This window comes from Physella acuta, unplaced genomic scaffold (assembly GCF_028476545.2).
Source record: "Physella acuta isolate Inbredline_101_S28 unplaced genomic scaffold, ASM2847654v3 ptg001089l, whole genome shotgun sequence".
In the NCBI taxonomy this organism is placed as follows: Eukaryota; Metazoa; Mollusca; class Gastropoda; family Physidae; genus Physella; species Physella acuta.
The window spans coordinates 90,990-111,800 of NW_026732606.1; the positions used below are offsets into that span (position 1 = coordinate 90,990).

General features: G+C 35.1%; 1 protein-coding gene across 1 annotated transcript; it reads right to left on the bottom strand.

Annotated features, from left to right (window-relative positions):
• Positions 1–5,621: 5,621 nt before the first annotated feature.
• Positions 5,622–19,844, bottom strand: LOC131955638 (angiopoietin-2-like). Its single transcript, XM_059319835.1, has 5 exons — positions 19,746–19,844; positions 13,401–14,680; positions 12,715–12,831; positions 11,735–11,854; positions 5,622–7,010 (listed from the first exon to the last, which is right to left on the bottom strand). Exons 1-5 carry the CDS (start codon positions 19,798–19,800, stop codon positions 6,636–6,638), a joined length of 1,947 nt encoding a protein of 648 aa, XP_059175818.1. The 5' UTR covers positions 19,801–19,844; the 3' UTR covers positions 5,622–6,635.
• Positions 19,845–20,811: the final 967 nt, after the last annotated feature.

The following is a 20,811-nucleotide window of genomic DNA, read 5'->3' on the forward strand; positions in this document are numbered from 1 at the left end:
AATGTGACGGCCGAGGTGAAGCAAAAGGATGGCCGATCATATACATTCCCAGAAACTGAGGACCCAAAACTAAATGAATTGCTGAATAAATACAAGGATATATTTGCCTCGTATGAGGGTGATTTGGGGTACACGGAGATAATCAAACACCAGATACCCTTACTACAAGACAAGCCGGTGGCGCAACCCTACCGAAGATTACCACCAAGTCACTACTCGGCGGTAAAAGCACACCTGAATGATCTACTAGAAAAGGGAATTATTACAACTAGTACAAGCCCGTATGCGGCACCGATTGTAGTGGTAAAAAAGAAGTCAGGGGAGATAAGACTGTGTTGTGATTACCGGAAATTGAACAATATCACAAGAAGGGATGCATTCCCCTTGCCTCGTATTGATGAATGTCTTGATGCGTTGGGGGGAGCAAGATTTTTTTCTACCTTGGATTTGGCTAGTGGCTACCACCAAGTGGCCATGCACCCCAACGATCAACATAAAACGACATTTATTTCTCCACTGGGACTGTACGAGTGGACCCGTATGCCGTTTGGTTTGACTAATGCGCCTGCTACATTCCAACGAGTAATGCAGAGTGCTATGAGTGACTTTCTATTTCAAATAATGTTGGTGTACTTGGATGATATACTAGTTTACTCAAAAACTTGGGAGGACCATCTAAAAAGATTAGAACAAGTGTTTCTCCGTCTTAGGGAGATAGGAGTAAAGCTGAACCCAGACAAATGCTGCTTTGGTTTGAAATCGGTACATTTTTTGGGTTATGTGATTTCGTCGGATGGCATCGCCACTGACCCAGATAAAATTGCAGCTGTTAAAGAATGGAAACAACCAACAACTACGGTAGAGGTCAGATCATTCTTGGGTTTTGCTTCCTATTATAGGAAATTTGTGCCTGGTTTTGCAAAAATTGCCGCACCATTGCATGACTTGGTAAACAAAATGACAAAGAAACACAGTAAGGAGAAAAAGAAAGGTAAAACACACCTGATAGGTGAATTATGGACTGATGAATGCCTGAACTCGTTTAAACTCTTGAAAAAGGCCTTGACAGAGGCACCGATATTGGGATACGCGGACTTTGACAAACCATTTCGGTTAGAAATTGACGCCAGCTCTAAAGGCCTGGGAGCTGTGTTATCACAACAACAAAAGCAAGGTTTCAGGGTTATTGCGTATGCCAGTCGAGCTCTGAAGGAATCAGAGAAGAACATGACAAATTACAGCGCCATGAAACTAGAACTTTTGACATTAAAATGGGCTGTGACTGAAAAATTCAGGGACTATCTCTTAGGTGCTAAATGTGTGGTATACACTGACAATAACCCCTTGAGCCACCTAAAGACAGCAAAGTTTGGATCAATCGAACAGCGATGGGCAGCAGAATTGGCACTCTTTGACCTGGAGATAAAATATCGCCCGGGGCGGTCCAATGGCAATGCGGACGCTTTATCAAGGAATCCGTACGAGAGACCGGGCGATGAGGAAGAAACGCTGACAGGAATATGTGAGGTCAGAGCGTCAACAGATATCCCTCACGGGGTGCAAGTGATGCAAAACGGACAGACCGGGGTGGAGCACATTTCCACAGAGCCCGGACATATGGACATGAGTGATTTTAATTGCCTTAATCACAAAACGATATGAGATGCCCAGAGAACGGATAGTGGGTTACAGCCGCTATTGAAATACGTCCAGGAACAAAAATTCCCAAGGAAAAGGGAAAGAGAACAATTTGGTCGGGAAACAAGGAAACTACTGAGTCAGTGGAACCGTCTCAGTATAAAGGATGGTGTTCTCATGCGGAGAATTCATGACCAAATAGACGGCACAATACACCAGGTGGTGGTGCCTGGACAATTACGAGGAGAAGTGCTAAGGTTGGCACATGACAGGGCAGGACACCAGGGTCAGGACAGGACCCACAAAATATTACGACGGAGGTGTTACTGGCCCAATATGGAAATGGAGGTCAAACGCCATTGTGAGGCTTGTGTGAGGTGTCAGCATGCGAAAATGCCAGTTGTCAAAATGAGACAGCCATCAGGACACCTACTGGCGACAAAACCACTAGAGATTGTGGCTATGGACTTTACGTCGTTGGAGCAATCATCGGATGGGACGGAACATGTGTTGGTAATGACTGATGTATTCACCAAATGGACTGTGGCGGTGCCCACACGAGATCAGACTGCCAAAACAGTGGCAAAGGTCTTAATAGAACATTGGTTCATCAAATATGGCATACCAAGACAATTACACTCTGACCAAGGAAGGGCTTTTGAGTCAGAAGTAATTAACCAACTGTGCAGTCACTACGGGATCAACAAATCCAGAACAACCACATTTAATCCGAAAGGAAACGGACAGTGCGAACGGTTCAACCGCAGCATGCATGATTTGCTGCGCACTCTAGAACCTGAACAGAAAAAACGTTGGCCGGATTTTCTCCCAGAGTTGGTGTATCTATACAACTGCACCCCCCATGCCACGACCGGCTTTACGCCACACATGTTGCTGTTCGGACGGGAGGCTCGACTCCCTCTTGATTTGTTCCTAGGAAAAAGGGAGAGTATGACTGGCTCATACACCGCACTGGAATATGTGAATGAACATATGCGAAGAATTAGAGAAATGTACAGGGTAGTACAGGAAAGACTAGAACATGAAGCTCGGCGAAGGGAACCGCCGGTACAGACAAAGGACCCGCCACTCAAACTGAACGACAGGGTATTACTGCGTAGCCACCCGTTAGGCAGAAACAAGATCCACGACCTCTGGGGACAGGAGATATGGCAAGTCGTGGAGATGCCTAAAGTAGCAGGTGGCCCCTTTAAGATAAGACCCATCGATCACGCCAAACCGGATCGGTGGGCGAATATTGCTCAATTAAAGAAATATTGGAATAGGCAAGAAGAGCAGTTACACACAGAGAAACCCAAGAGAATTAGGGAACCGGAAGTTACAACGGAAATTCACATACCCATCCCGGAACAATGTCACCATCAACAGAACAACAGCGTTACACAAGGGGAGGATACCGGCAACAATGAGGATCCCGGTCCCTCAAGAAGCAAAGAGACAATAGACCATCAGAATAGTGGTCCGCGGAGAAGCTTGAGGAACAGAAAGAATACGAAATTTTTTGTCAGCAACCATCAATTCTTTCATGGTCGCGCTGGTAGGAGAACAGACTGTTCAAAAAGTCATAAAGGTGAACTGGTGAAAGCACCAAACGGAAAAGGTGGATGTGAATTCTAGAACTGTTTGGTGTCTGAGGAGGATGATGTGGACACAGTTGATGTGAAAGAGGTATAACTGTCAATCATATACGAATGGGACGACATTGACAGTGAGTGGAACAATAAATTCTTTTTTTATGGTGGTGCGTTTGACTTTGAGGGAGTGCACCTGCCAAGCGTGTTTGTGGTTGATAACACACAAAAAAAGGCAGGGGTGGATGTAACTGGGGTAGGCCTAGCTACTAGTTACAACTGATAACGAACGATAAGCCGCGACGCAGTATGACAATCTGATGCAACTATAACAGGTGGCTTATTAAATCGGTCTGATAACAATCTCAAAGCCAACGCGTGCTATTTTGGGAAACGGTACGAGAAGTTTCAGACGAGCTGTCAACTTTGATTGATGGGATGCAGATGTTTTATTAAATCGGACGGTACGTCAGAAACTGCGACATTAGTATTCGGATACATCGATTACAAGTATCGATTACGGAAATGGAGACAAGTACGACTACGAATACAAAGGATAAATAGGAGGGGACGGCTGAGATCGTTCTCTTCTCTTTTCACCGCTAGTTGTGACAGTATCAATGTTGGTTATTGAACGGGTTAGCCGTATTGTGTTAAGAAGGACTATAGACATGTGGATTCAGTTATACGAAGCCTAGTGAGGACTGTTAGGGGGTCAGTTGATTCAGACTATTATTGAGAAGCATTCCTGTTGATTTCTTGTGTTATTATGAAACATTTCTTGATTCATGTAATAAAGGATCAATAGCGAACCTGCATCTTGAGTATCTATACTGTGGTCGATGTTGTCTAGAATGAGTGGTCAGAACTCGTTAACATTTGGCACTACAGACAATTAGGTCTCATTACATGTGGCGTGCGAGCATAGTAACTGTTGGCTCGTTATAATTGGCGTTGTCGGCAGGATAAATGTCCGCCCGTTACATATATATATATATATATATATATATATATATATATATATATATATATATATATATATATATATATATTTAAACACAAAATACCACATACACCAATGGTATTTATATTGATTTGCAACTAAATACGCCCACTAAAACATTATAGCGACACACGCTTTTATTTATAGTGATATAAATAGTAGTGCATTAATATATTTAAAGAAAGTAATTTTATATTTAAAGTAACCGCAGATTTATTATATTTTTAAAAATTATTTATATTTAATAAAAAAATTGTATTAGTTTCTTCTTTTTAGTGCATTTATAAAAGCTTGTAATTATAAACGTTTTTATGTATTTATTATATATAAAGCGTGACTGTTCTTAGATTAGTTAGAAAAAACTGGATATCCAGCGGTACATTTTCTACTCGAGCGCTCAACTTCTAGAACAGGTAAACTCAACAGCTCTAAACCAGGAAGCTATCGCCTTGAGTGGTTTACATTTAGGCTGTGCCACAAATATTTCTCCAGTAGCCTCCCCTTGTCTGTACGTTTGACGCCGTATAGAACCTTCGTATCCCATTTTACCCAGTCACGCTCCCCCTACCGTGACAGCCTACAAATGTTGATGGCAGCAATACTCTGGGAACACACACATACAAATGTCTTTGATGGTAGCGATACTCTGGGAACACACACATACAAATGTCTTTGATGGCAGCAATACTCTGGGAACACACACATACACACGCCTTCCGAATACAAGCCAATCTCTCATTTCTAACACACGGGCATTACCGTTTTAAGCTCATTATATACCATCTAACTTGTTAAAGGGAATTCTGAAAAGTAATAAAACACGATGCTAAAATCAACTTTTAGCTTGGACCAGAGACAAAAAAAATAAAGCTAATACTCGAGCTAATACCAAAAATAACATTAAGGTAAAATCTTGTCAGCAGTGGTCTGGTGTCGGAAGGTCTGACCTGTATTGAAAATATTCACGTTAGAGGAACTGACAAGCTTACAGGATTTACAGACCACATCGGCAGTTGTATCTTGTATGACAAAATACTGATAGAAATAGAAACATTAAGTTAATAAATGTATTGATTCATCCTAGGATCACAAACTAAAAAAGTTTAATTATATAGAGTTTACATGTTTCTGTAATCTCGACATAAGTATGAAAAACGTAGTCAATGTTCCATAACGTGAATAAAGTATCAGCGTAGCTGTGTGGGTACAATTAACCTTTTGCCTTTATCACATTACAAAATAACGACAGTTATCATATGTTAGATTGTTCCGAAGATTTTAGTATGTGATCAAAAAACAAACGAAAAAAACAAAACACATATATCATAAGTTATATAAATGGATTTATTAGTAAATATATAAAACAAACAGTTTCCTTAACTACAAAAGGAAGGCTTGATATTAAAATTAAGTGAGCGATATAATAAAGATGTATATAAATGCATATAATTGCTTTCCATTAATTCTGTCCATGTAAACATACTAAACAAATACAATAATAAAATTAGGTAATTGGAAATTTCTCTAGCCTATGGTATGGAACACAAACGACACTAAATTGTTCACGGGAGATAACAATTAAAATTACCCACTTGATTTGTGAGAGTAGGGTTATATACCTTGAAAACGATAATAAAAGAATATTCCAATCTCAGTAATACAAACATATTTAGAATTAAATTTTTATTTTGGTACTAATATGTACTTATATGTGATACTAGAGATTTCTTAATAAACAAACATGCTCGATATGAGATACACTAGATAAAATATTAACTACTTAAACATAGGAATTACTTAAATGTTCACATTTATAATACAAAGCCTTACAGATCCCAAATTAACAGTTACTATCTACTTTATGCGAAGTTAGGTGGCATATATACATCTTTCGAAAAAAAACTATGCGAAAAAATATTATTTAAAAAATTGCGCAAACATTACACACGTTATTAGAGTTGAACTTCACACGATCCGAGTGAATGTCTAATTAAAGATATAGTGGTAGATGACAACTACACTACTAGTCTAGTTATGAATATGCAAGAAATAAATGACACCATCATAGTCGTTTTTTACCTGTTTTAATGGCTAACACACGCACAGTCAATCTATGAGGAATTTCAATTCCAGATGAGCGTATAAATGGCTTTATTACATCATGATAGCAAAATAAACTCTGTTGTAGTTTTTAAAATCATTTTTTAAATAAAATGTTTGGTTTAATGTTCGTTAATTTTAAACTTCTTATGTATACTCACCATCAAGAAAATATTGCCTTAGTGAAATGTTTACATCTATTTATTTTAATATATGAAATGTTGTTTATGTTTCTGAAGATTATATAAATAATTTGATTACTGTACATCCATTATTTTACCATAGCAATGTTTTCGGGTTGTTTACATTTGACGAAGTTTCATCTCAACAAAGACTAGAGAGTCAGTCCTTTCTGTAATGCTATACCACTGAATTCCTTTATTATCAAAACGACTCGCCCATTCACCGTTGACGTTAACCCAGTGACACCAATTATACCACCAACCACCGCTGCTGTCTACAGCACAGTTGCCATCTGACCACCTATCGTTATCAGAGTCAATGGTTGTAAACTTCTCGTCCTTGTGATAACTAAACTCGTCTTCAACATTCCCACCACTGAATGACGTGAGGCTCATCTCATACTTTGCTGCTTCATTTTCTACCTTAAAACCTCTGTACACAGCGTAGTAGTCTGTACCTTTATACTTCATGTCAAATCTGAGTTCATTATAACCCTGTGTTAGACAAAAAATTAGAAACATTTAGATATTGCATTGTGTTTGAAATATTGTAAGTATTGATCCCTCTATAATATATATGATAATTATACATATTGACTAAAAAACCTAACGAAAATCTATTAACAATATGCACAATTTTCCAAAACACTTTATTACATTAATACACACACGCTGCTTGAAAACTTTCTTTGTAAAAAAAAATATTGAATAAACTTATTTTGATAGTACCTGTATCTACCCCATCATTAAAACAAAAGACGTCTGTTGAGAAAGGAAATATTACATTATCTATTGCCTTCTTACATTGCAACTTAAAAATATATTCCCTTCCAAGAAATTCTATTTATATTCAATTTATGTATGGCTTTTCTAGAACTCCCTCCTTTTCATTAATCTCCTTACATTGCCTGCCGTTGTAATACGCTAGCAGTTAATAAACCCATCTTCCCTTACAATATATATTACTTATGTACTTTTCCTTCTTTTGATATGTTCAATAGCCCTAATTTTAAATCTTACAACGTATCTTATGTGTATCTCTATATGTATGTTGTGTAATAGGGTTAATATAATAAAGGTGAGGGCAGGCGGGAGGGTGTGGAATAGAACTGTTGATAAAACCGGTGAGGAAGAAATGACCGGTTGAAAATATCCTGCTGACTGCATTACACTATTCTTCAAGGTTCGTTACATAACCACGATCTTTATTGTATAAGCTGTGTTACCCTTCCTAAAATATCTAACTAATCTGTAAATCGGTTATCTAATAAACACTTCTGAAATCAACGGATCAAGACACTTAGCTTTTTTCCCCATAAAAATAAAACACGCTATGTTAATTTATTCATCTATTAACATACTGTATGTGCATTAAATGCACCTTCGTCATATCAAGTGAAGATGTATAGTATTTGTTTCGTTATTTAGCTATTGTTTTGTAAAATGTAAAAACTCAACAAAATACATTAGGATGCATTCGCCATTAAAATAGCACGTTACTTAATCTAGGTCCATTTAAATGTATTTTAAATATTCAATGCCATGAATGATGATTTAAATGTGCATTTCAGTGACATGTGTACACCAGACGCACAGTCCAATCGATATGAAGATTAAATAAAATTATCAACATGAATGTATTAGTAACTGTAAACAATTGTATGCTATATTAATAGCAGAAATTTCAAGACTTTGCATTTACTACGTATTTGCAGCTTATATTATCCATCCATCTATTTATCCCCTTTTTAACAGCCCATTAACAGTTTTAGCCAGATTCAATACAATCTTCCGCTCATATTTGTCATGTCTCATCGTTCAATTCTTGAATTTTATTTATTTATTTTATCTCCACCTCAAACATGCATCTAGGTTAGGTCAAGTTGTAGCCTACATTATGGTAGCAATGTAGAGTCTGTCTAAAAGAGCATCGTATTATTTTCTCGATCAGTATACAACCTCTACGGCGGCTTAATACTAAACTCGTTTACAACATCGAATGTATAAGTTTTACGGTTGGGTAATTTATATTTAACTCTCAGCTTCCGAGTTTGTTGATTACAACCATTTAGATACGCATCACCGCCTCTGGTATCTCACCAATCCCTCCCCTTTCTGACGTTTTTGGCCCCATGACCCCACCCCTACAACCCTCGTGCCCCATATCTTTTCGTACTATTTATTCTGTATAAATATGGTTTCTATTGCTCCTTTTTTAATCGGTTTTATTAACATAACATTCAAACAAACATTGTAATGATGTTTTAACACTAATTTAATAGTATTTTATATCGACTTTCCATTGGTCCACAGCTTACGTGACCCCATGACCCCATCCGTCTATCTCCCCACTTCCCCTAGACCCCCACCTCTTTTCAAATAGAGTTTACCTTTATTAACATGTACGAAACTATTCCAATTCTTTTATGAGAACACTGCTATCCAATTTTTTACCTTTAAAACTCCACGGTATCCCCAAACATCATTATAGCTTCACGCCTATCCACCCAAAACATGTCGGTACTAAGCAGTCAAATAATCTTAGCTACGACTATGCACATCGACACAGAAGCACCACACGTTATCCCCTCCCACTCAATCACTAACACACCAACCTTTTCGGACCCCACCCACCAGAACATCAGCTTTGATTTGTTTGTGTTTTTTGTTCCTGTTATATCTAGTATTGTACAGCCATCCGTGACGATAGTTTACAGACGACAATGAAAAGATCAAGCAGAGCTTGTTATTACTTCCCCTTATCTTTACATAGTTTAAAACCTAAATTATCTGCCCCTAATAGCTGTAAATATTCGACCGGGCTCTGCGATTGTAAACAACTCACCAGACTGGTAGGGTGTGGGTGGTAGCGACATGGTCTGTTGGGTATGCACGGAGAGTGAGAGAGGGGGGGGGGGGGTTCGGCGTGCGTCTACGTCTTGTCCCGAATGGTCACCATGAAGAGAATTATATACGTAGATGTTTATTGTACAAAACGGGATAAAATCCACTTAAACCTACTTTATTTTCGACTATTCTACTATATGTTATAATTTTCACTCTCGATTATTGGTAAAATGTTCTAAACCAGCCTTTGACCACTTTCTCTTTAACCAACATGCTTTAAACCCAATGTATTTTATGTACTTATTTACTTATTTATCTATTTATTTCTAATACCATATGCATCACTCCAACTACCTTGTAAATATCTCCCAAACGGCATGTTATGTTACAGCATTTTTTTTTAATTATAAAACACGATTACATTAGGCCCAAAATTAGTTTGGACATTATAGTATCTGGTTTGTTATCTCAGTATAGTTACACATCTCATTGACATGTTTTAAATTACTCAGGAAATAGATAATTTAAAATTAATTGAAGCAGTCTACAAAAAACTTTTTGAGGGGGATCCTTTTTTACTTTCTCGTATATACGTAGTATAGAGAAAGTATTGTAATCGTGCAAAAAAAAAAAATCGAGATTTTTACAAATCTCGACGTTTTACACCTCACTGATACGGAAAAACATAATTTTGCAATCTTGTCCGTATGTCTGTGTGTGTGTGTGTCTGTCTGTCTGTCTGTCTGTCCGTGTGTAAACACGATAACTTGAGTACCGTTACAGCTAGGTTGATGAAATTTCATATATAAGTATTTTATCAAAATCGTAGATCCGTATCAACTTTTGAGCGATTTCCGATAACCGGAAGTGGTACTTTTCCTACTTTGAATTTTTTAAAAGCCTATAACTTGAGTACTATTTCAGATAGATAAATGAAATTTCACATGTAAGTAAAAGATCTAATTCTCTACCTTCTGTTAAATTTTGAGTAATTTCCGTTGACAGGAAGTAGTAATTTACGCTACTTCCGATTTCTCAAAAAACTAATGTAAATTTTAAAAGTACTAATAATATTGCGCACTATTATACACACCTTTATTAGGCGTTCGCTTGGTGCGCAATTGTTTTTTACTGAGATTCTATTCTATTTTTAAAAGTTTTAGTATTTAAAATGGATTAAAAATCATAACTATATCCACAGTTACCATCCCCTTGTTGTTTTATATAAGAATATTCGAGAAAGTTTAGGGGAGATCACTACCGGTTTATTTTCTAGTTGTCGCAATGATAATAACACATCAATATATTTTCTTACAAGAAATATCTAGATTAAACGAACGTGTGAATGCCAATTCTAGTACAATATCCTTCACTTACCTAATCAGTTATTTACTGCTAGTCAATAGTACCATCTCCTCTAAAATGTATTACCCTAGTTCTATAATTACTGTCCTCTCATTTAAATTACAACATTTCACCATTCCTATCCATCTCCTATTCATAATCCTAAGCTTTACATATCGCTAACCATTTTATACACTCTATGTACTGGTGTCCGTTGAATTATAAAATAGGTGAGTGTCCTATTGCAGTTTTGTGTTGAGTGGGAGTAATTTACAGGGGTAGTTAATCTGAGGAAATGATAGGGGGGTAATGACTTGAGGATAGTTAAAGAGGGGGTGGAAGAGTGGGAGATGTAATATTCTATCCTCAGCTTTACCATGACCTATGAAACTAGCTCAAGACCACTAAAATTGGAACATTGTTTCTAGAGATGAGATATTAAAAAATAAATAAGTGCATTTTATTTACAATTCAAATAATATAATAATATAAATAATGTCATCTCGTGCGAAGAATTGGAAAAGACATTTGTTTATCGATAGAAAAATAATGTTTTTATTTGTTAATAGACAGTCTTTAACAGTTGTATACGTGCAAGTTGTGTCAGTTGAGATGTAAAATACAAAATCACTCAATCAAAAATGCGTGTTTCATACGTAATCTCGCGTGTCATATTAGTTTTTACACTAAATTTAATCGTTAATAAAAGTACTAAATTTTAAAGTAGATATTTTTTTTGAAAATCACGTAGAAGAAATTATTGTCAAACTGAGAAAATGATGTTGAAACGACCCCATGTTTTGTGAAACAGTTATCATATAACTAAACTAACAAACTAGAGTATACATGTATCATATAAAGTGATTGTTTTAAGAATTAGAAATTAAGTGATAGCATGTTTATCTTGAAGTGTGTATGGTACAATCACCTTAATACTCCCCTAAACACATTACTCAGTGTTATTTCGTGATGTTCTAGTAAAAAATTCAGTTTCCATGCAGGGTTTTAAGCAGCCAATATTTCCTTACCAAATCTGTCAACTTTGAAATTACATCATTTCCGATCCAAAAGTCTCCAGATGTTGAACCGAATCCATTTTTATAATCGTTCCAAGTTCTTGTAAAGTTCACATCACCTTTGAGACGTCTCTGTAAGAAATAATAAATATTCTAATATAAAGTTTTAAAGCTTCTGTTTAAAATGACGGCGGTGGTAAACATACGGTTACCGAGTTCATTTAATTTATTCCAAGGTTTAATTATCTTTGAGATTAATTAAGATTCTAGTTATATCATACAACAAACAATTTACTTAAAATCAAATCAGTCGTTAGTTTATTATACTTAATATTTTCATATTAACTCTCTAAACATTTCCAACACTTTGTGTATTAGACAGCTAAAATGTTTTTGGGATAACACACTTGCTTTAATTTGCTTGTGTTAAATATTGAAACCAAAAAAATCGCAAATTTTGTACATACAACACTAAGTATATTTTTCACAATCAGATTTTTAAAAGTAAATTTACACTGAACATTGTCGTTGTCTATCACATAGTCTGATTTTCTCTTTTATTTTAAAATAAAAACGTTTATCAAGAAGAACAATAAACTATACTACGAATCAGCTTTCACATCACAATTCCCTAAACATTGAGTTATGTTAAAAATACTACTGTAAATTAAAACACATAACTTCAGGTAACCAATTAAAATATTGACCAGCGGTCTACCAGAACTACAATAAAACTTTAGCTGGTGTTAAAAACGTCGATATAACCTATTATAATCATATTAATTTCAAATAAACAAACAAAAGATATTATACAAAACCCTCGGTATATCTTTCACATTTTACATTTTTTTTCTTTAGACCGTCGCTAAGCGTCTATAATTTAGTATCATACATTTGTGTTCAATGATGTAAAAACATCAAAATTGTTAGAAAAAAATATCGGAAAAACTTATTTGGTAAATGTGTAAGAATGTTTTAAATGACAAAATAACCTGTATAATAATCCATCCTCCACCGCCTGTCTTGTTATCACACAATGTTCTGTTGACATCTACTCCAGCCTCTGTCATGTCCGAGTAAATACGATCGTTCATGTTGGCACATTTTAACTGGAGAAAAAAAAACATTTCGAATGCTTCAATTTATTTATTATTAGATGAAACAGTATTCATTGAAAACATGTGTTTATTCACACATTTAATCATTTCTCTACTTTGCTTTTTTAATAATAATATGTAATTATCTAAACCAACATTATCGCCTAGCAAAGCACCACACTCCCACACAACCAGGAAAAATATATACATACAGATGCATGTATATATATATATATATATATATATATATATATATATATATATATATATATATATATATATATATATACATATAATATATGCGTGTTTTTGTGTGTAAGTACAAATATATACTCCTAAATATTGTTAGTATGTGTTAAAGTTGTTTGCCAAATATAGCCAATTAATTTAATATGTCATTTATTTTGTTAACGTTTATTGAATATTATTTGAGTATATACAATATTTTAAAACATTCTAGTTTTTCTAATTTTAACGAAACTAAGCATTGTATTGATGTAAGGTTAATTCGAAAACATACCCTGCCTAAGTAAAATACTTTAACTTTTAACTACTTGGGAGCATTCTTATATTCAACGTACGTGTTCGCTTTCGTTGAGCACAGGGCCAATAAATCCATGTAATCTACTGACTAGGACACCAATTTGATCTGATTTAGTAATCAGATTTTGAATGGTGTTGTTTATCTTCTCCGTACGGGCATGTATATCAATGTCAGTATTGTTTAGTAGTGATACAGCTGTTTGTAAATCCTTCAGTGTCTTTAACTGTGTCTCTGACTGTAATTTGTTGCTTTCACCCAGTTGTTGAATGCTTATATTTTGACGTTCCAATATCGCTGTGCTATTTTTTAACATTTCGTTAGTTAAATTTAGTAAATCTTTTTTGAAAACTTGCATGGTTTTTGTTAAAATTTCACTTTTATTTAACCTTTGAGACAAAGTTTGAACATCGAATGATACATTAACCACACTATTATTCAGTTTATCCAGTTGTTTTTGTAAAACAATGTATAGATTTGTTACATTTTGTACCGCCCTATTTTGTTTTTCAAGTGTGTTATTGTTTTCTTGTATCTGTTGAATTGTCTTTAGATAGCTCTCAGTGAAGTTGTATTTAAAATGCGTGAGCTCTTGATTTGTGTTATTTAAGGTGTTCAATCTGTTATCAACGTTGTTCATTTGATTTTCAAGTCTCTGAATTGTAGATCCTTGGGCAGATAACAAGCTATTTAATCTACTTTCCATCGCATTAGTAAGGTTAACCAGAGTTTCATCAACCTTCTCCTTTGTTAATTCTGTTTTGTGATAACTAAGGTTAGAACGTTTGTCATCTGTTAAAAACTGTAAATGCATCTTCAAGTCAGCTCTGTTTAACTTATCAGAATATTTAAATGTTTTTAGAAACTCTGACATTCTATCAATTGTTTTATCAAATTCTGGAGTTTTAGCCTCTAAGGTCATCAACATCAGTGGCTTAAAATTTTCTTGGTCAACGGGTTTGGTTTTATTTTCTTTCATCTCAGTGAGACCCCTTCTATTTGTGTAATACACATCACATCCAAACACTGTACTAAAACAATCGGAAGGTTTTGTAATTGATACGGTCAATTCTCCAAACACTTTTGAAAACTTTCCATCAACTTTTGATCCAGCAACTTTATAATCTCGAACTCTTGAATCGGACTCTGAAAAATACGCCAACACAATTTTCCCCTCTATTTCACTGATGCTATAGACTGACATGTTGACAAGAGCTGAGATTTCATTATCTTCTCTTGTGTTCTCCACACAATGTAACTTGCCACAAAATAAATCTTTACCCTCCATATAATATTCTCTTTCTAGTGAAATGTCAAGTCCTGAAATATATTAAAATAAACCAATGAAATTTGGAAAACTAAATTAATCAAGAAATACTTTCTTTTAATACACTTCAAGCACAACAGCCTTCGAATAATCATTTCTTATTCAATTTCTTCATTGTAAATTATTTCCAAAGAAATCTATTTATTAATTGCAAAAAAATTAATAATTAAAACATAAAACTGAAATTGTGTACAACAAGTTGTATTATTGTAATCGTCGGTAAATTATTATTCAATATGTGTTAGTTTATTTAAATTACTTGGACAAAACCAATAATTGAAAACAGGTAGGTCTTTTTATCGACGTTTGTGTTAACACATTACTTACAAATTAACATATACACAACTAAATACAAAACTAGGTTTAAGCATTTACTGGTAGAATTTTTAAAAATTCAATTAAAACAAAATATGTTATGCATTTTAATGTTTAAATATAGTTTCTCAAACGTAAAACAAACAGCAACCTTCAAAAGTCATAAATGTATACGCTTTTGTTTAAAAATACAAATTGGATTAAAACTGAAGTAATTTACATAGCTAGTTTCAAACTCGGTCACTTCTCTAATGAAGTACATTAGCTAGAGACAGCAACGCATCATAGGAAAACAAACATCTCTAAAACCCCATAAACTTCTACCTTGCTAAGTGTAGCAAATCTTATCCAGAAATAAATGATGGATGATATTGTGGTAAACAAATATAATGGCACAGAACATAAAACAGGCAATAATGAAGTTTGTTGCCGACATTTATGTCGTAAAATACATTGAAAGTGCATTCGAAGGAACAAATCATATGGCCCAGAACCTGAAACAGGCAAAGACTATTCAGAAAAAAAGTGGTTGATTAAAAAATGTATTTAAAAAAACTTTTTTGAAGATGATGTCAAGGAACTATTAGTTTGGTTACTTATACATGAAGAAAATACTTCTGCCTAAAGCAACCTATTTTTGGACGGCTGATCGAGTTTAGCTTACAAAATTCTTGAGTTTGGTTCCGTGATGTGATAACCTAACTCTAGCTATGGAACAGAAATGAAGACTGTACTGATCATTCTGTTCCACATATAAAGATTAAAAGAAAATGACACATGTATTTCCTCTGTCCGTCGACAATAACGTAAACAAGCGAATAATTGTATACCGCGGTGTTTGGTCATAAGTTAATTTTTAGAAATGATTGACATTTGAAATATTTTTTCAAGCGAAATCATTATTAAATTTATAAATGAAATAAATTGGGAGTGATCTCCCTTAAACTTTCTCCAGTATTCTTAAATAACACTACGGGGAACGACAACACCATTTTTAATTTCATAAACTTTTAAACATAATAAACCGGGAGTGTTCTCCCCTAAACTTTCTCCAATATTCTAATATTACACTACGTGGGATGGCAACTCGGAATATAGACATGATTTTTGTTTACTAAACTTTTAAAAATAGAATAAAATCTAGTAGAAAAAAGAATTGCGCACCAAGCGAAGGCCAAAACAAAATGTGCATAATAGTGCTAAATATTATTAGTACTTCATAAATTTACATGCATTTTTTGAGAAATCGGAAATAGCGTAAATTAGTACTTCCGGTCAACGGAAATTACTCAAAATTTGACAGGAGGTTGAGAATTAAATCTTTTACTTACATGTGCAATTTCATCTATCTGAAATAGTACTCAAGTTATAGGCTTTTGAAAAATTCAAAGTAGAAAAAGTACCACTTCCGGTTATTGGAAATCGCTCAAAAGTTGATATGGATCTACGATTTTGATAAAATACTTATATATGAAATTTCATCAACCTAGCTGTAACGGTACTCAAGTTATCGTGTTTACACAAAGACACACACACACACACACACACACAGACAGACACACAGACATACGGACAAGATTGCAAAATTATATTTTTCCGTATCAGTGAGGTGTAAAATGTCGAGATTTGTGAAAATCTCGAATTTTTGTTGCACGATTACAAGACTTTCTCTATACTTCGTATATACGAGAAAGAAAAAAAAGTATCTCGTAATAAAATAATTGCGCATCAAGTGAACGGATAAAAATATCTAAATATTAGTTGGGAATATTAATACTTTATAAATTCATGTTGAGAAATTGGAAAGAGCGTAAATTACCACTTCCGAACGTCAGAAAATTACTTAGAATTTGACAAAAAGCAGAGAAAGTGAACTTTTATTTACATTTGAAATTTCATGTATCTATCTAAAATAGTAATCAAGTTATAAGCTTTTGAAAAATTGAAAGTAGAATAAGTTCACTTCTGGTTACCGGAAATCACTAAAAAGTTAATGCACAACTACAAATTTAACATTATACCTACATACGAAATCTCATTAACCTAGCTATAACGGTACTCAAGGTATCGCGTGGAAAGACAAACACACACATTCATCACATACACACATACACACATACACACAAACAGACATAAACACATACACACTTACGCACATACGCACATACGCACATACGCACACACGCAACACGCACACACGCGCATACGCGCATACGCGCATACGCGCATACGCACATACGCACATACGCACATACACACATACACACATACACACATACACACATACACACATACACACATACACACATACACACATACACACATACACACATACACACATACACACATACACACATACACACATACACACATACACACACACACACATACACACATACACACATACGCACATACGCACATACGCACAAAAGCACATACGCACATACACACATACACACATACACACATACACACAGACACACATACACACATACACACATACACACATACACACATACACACATACACACATACATACATACACACATACACACATACACACATACACACATACACACACACACGCACACACGCACATACACACATACACACATACACACATACACACATACACACATACACACATACACACATACACACATACACACATACACACATACACACATACACACATACGCACATACGCACATACGCACATACGCACATACGCACATACGCACATACACACATACACACATACACACATACACACATACACACATACACATACACACATACACACATACACACATACACACATACACACATACACACATACACACATACACACATACACACATACACACATACACACATACACACATACACACATACACACATACACACATGCACACATACACACATACACACATACACACATACACACATACACACATACACACATACACACATACACACATACACACATACACACATACACACATACGCACATACGCACATACGCACATACACACATACACACATACACACATACACACATACACACATACACATACACACATACGCACATACACACATACGCACATACACACATACACACATACACACATACGCACATACACACATACACACATACGCACATACACACATACACACATACACACATACACACATACACACATACACACATACACACATACACACATACACACATACAAACATACACACATACACACATACACACATACACACATACACACATACACACATACACACATACACACATACACACATACACACATACACACATACACACGTACACACGTACACACATACACACATACACACATACACACATACACACATACACACATACACACATACACACATACACACATACACACATACACACATACACACATACACACATACACACATACACACATACACACATACGCACATACGCACATACGCACATACGCACATACGCACATACGCACATACGCACATACGCACATACGCACATACACACATACGCACATACACACATACACACATACACACATACACACATACACACATACACACATACACACATACACACATACACACATACACACATACACACATACGCACATACGCACATACGCACATACGCACATACGCACATACGCACATACACACATACACACATACACACATACACACATACACATACGCACACACGCACATACGCACATACGCACATACACACATACACACATACACACATACGCACATACACACATACACACATACACACATACACACATACACACATACACACATGCACACATACACACATACACACATACACACATACACACATACACACATACACACATACACACATACACACATACACACATACACACATACACACATACACACATACACACATACACACATACACACATACACACATACACACATACACACATACACACATACACACATACACACATACACACATACACACATACACACATACACACATACACACATACACACATACACACATACACACATACACACATACACACATACACACATACACACATACACACATACACACATACAGACATACACACATACACACATACACAAATACACACATACACACATACACACATACACACATACACACATACACACATACACACATACACACATACACACATACACACATACACACATACACACACACACATACACACATACACACATACACACATACACACATACACACATACACACATACACACATACACACATACACACATACACACATACACACATACACACATACACACATACACACATACACACATGCACACATGCACACATACACACATACACACATACACACATACACACATACACACATACACACATACACGCATACACACATAAACACATACACACATACACACATACACACATACACACACACATACATACATATGGACAAATTGCAAAACTATGTTTTTTCGAAGTAGGAGGAGTAAAACGTCAAGATTTGTGAAAATATCGATTTCGATTTGTTGCACGATTACAATACTTCCTCTATACTTCGTATACGTGGAAATAAAAACAAGCAATTGTTACCTAAAAAATTCACAGATAATTAAAAATAAATATCTCTATCTCATTTGCGTTGTGATTGTATACAAATGTACTTACCACAGGTAAACATGATATTTACAAACAACAGAGCCGTCAATAAAATAGAAGACATTGTAGAGTTGTGTCGTTCTGTATCACACGAACCGGAGACTTCTCTAAACCACTGCTTCTGTTAACTTGTGATGATATCGCCGTCTATTTATAACACAAACATTGGGTTGAAGCAAAAAAAAAAACAACGTTAGGGCTAAGGCGTGTTGATTAAATTGCATGTGAAATTGCCTTGACCGAATTTGCCACGTTAAAAAACTATGCTGAAACGTCAATTAAGTTCATGGATCTCACATTTTAAAAAATTGACTACATTTTAAGAGCCCGACTTATTATTTTAGAAAGGGTTTTTATTTACCTTGTTTTTTTTTTGTTATATTATTTAATTTAGCATACAGATTAAGTTTTTAAAGCAAACAATAAATTATCGAATATCATTTGTACTTTTTTTTTATTTTCCATGTAGGGGGCATGTATGTCATCTATCTTTTTATAAACGTGGACACTAAGAAAAAACAAGGCGATGAAATCGGTTGTTTTAAAATACAACTAAATGGTAACAAGCCATAAGGCAGACAATTTTGCCTCTAAATATTTAGCTCATCTAAAAAAAACAACAAACGCACTAATAGAAGAACTAGTTTTAAGCTGAATTACCACACAACGGTTTTATCTGATTCAACAAAAAAAAAACATATACAAATACAAAGATAACCAGTAAAATTTTGAGAATCACTGGATTTTAATAAACCGACATATTTTTTTTAAAACCTGCCTGGGTGTGGGAACTCAGCTTCACACACGACTCACGTGACATGCAACGAGTAAAAACAACTCAAGCATCAAGATAAGAGCTCAGCTGTCTACATTATATAACCGGAGTCTTGGCCTTGAGATTTACATAACAGACATACGAGTGTGAATATGTCAGGGCAACCTTTTACCCTGCAGTAAGAATGTATGTCAATCTTTCATTCCCACGATTTAAAAATGTAGTTCTCAAAATAAAAAACAAATGTTTATACCCAAACCAAAAGAAATCTTTCAAGGACGAGTAAGCTTAGCATTTGTA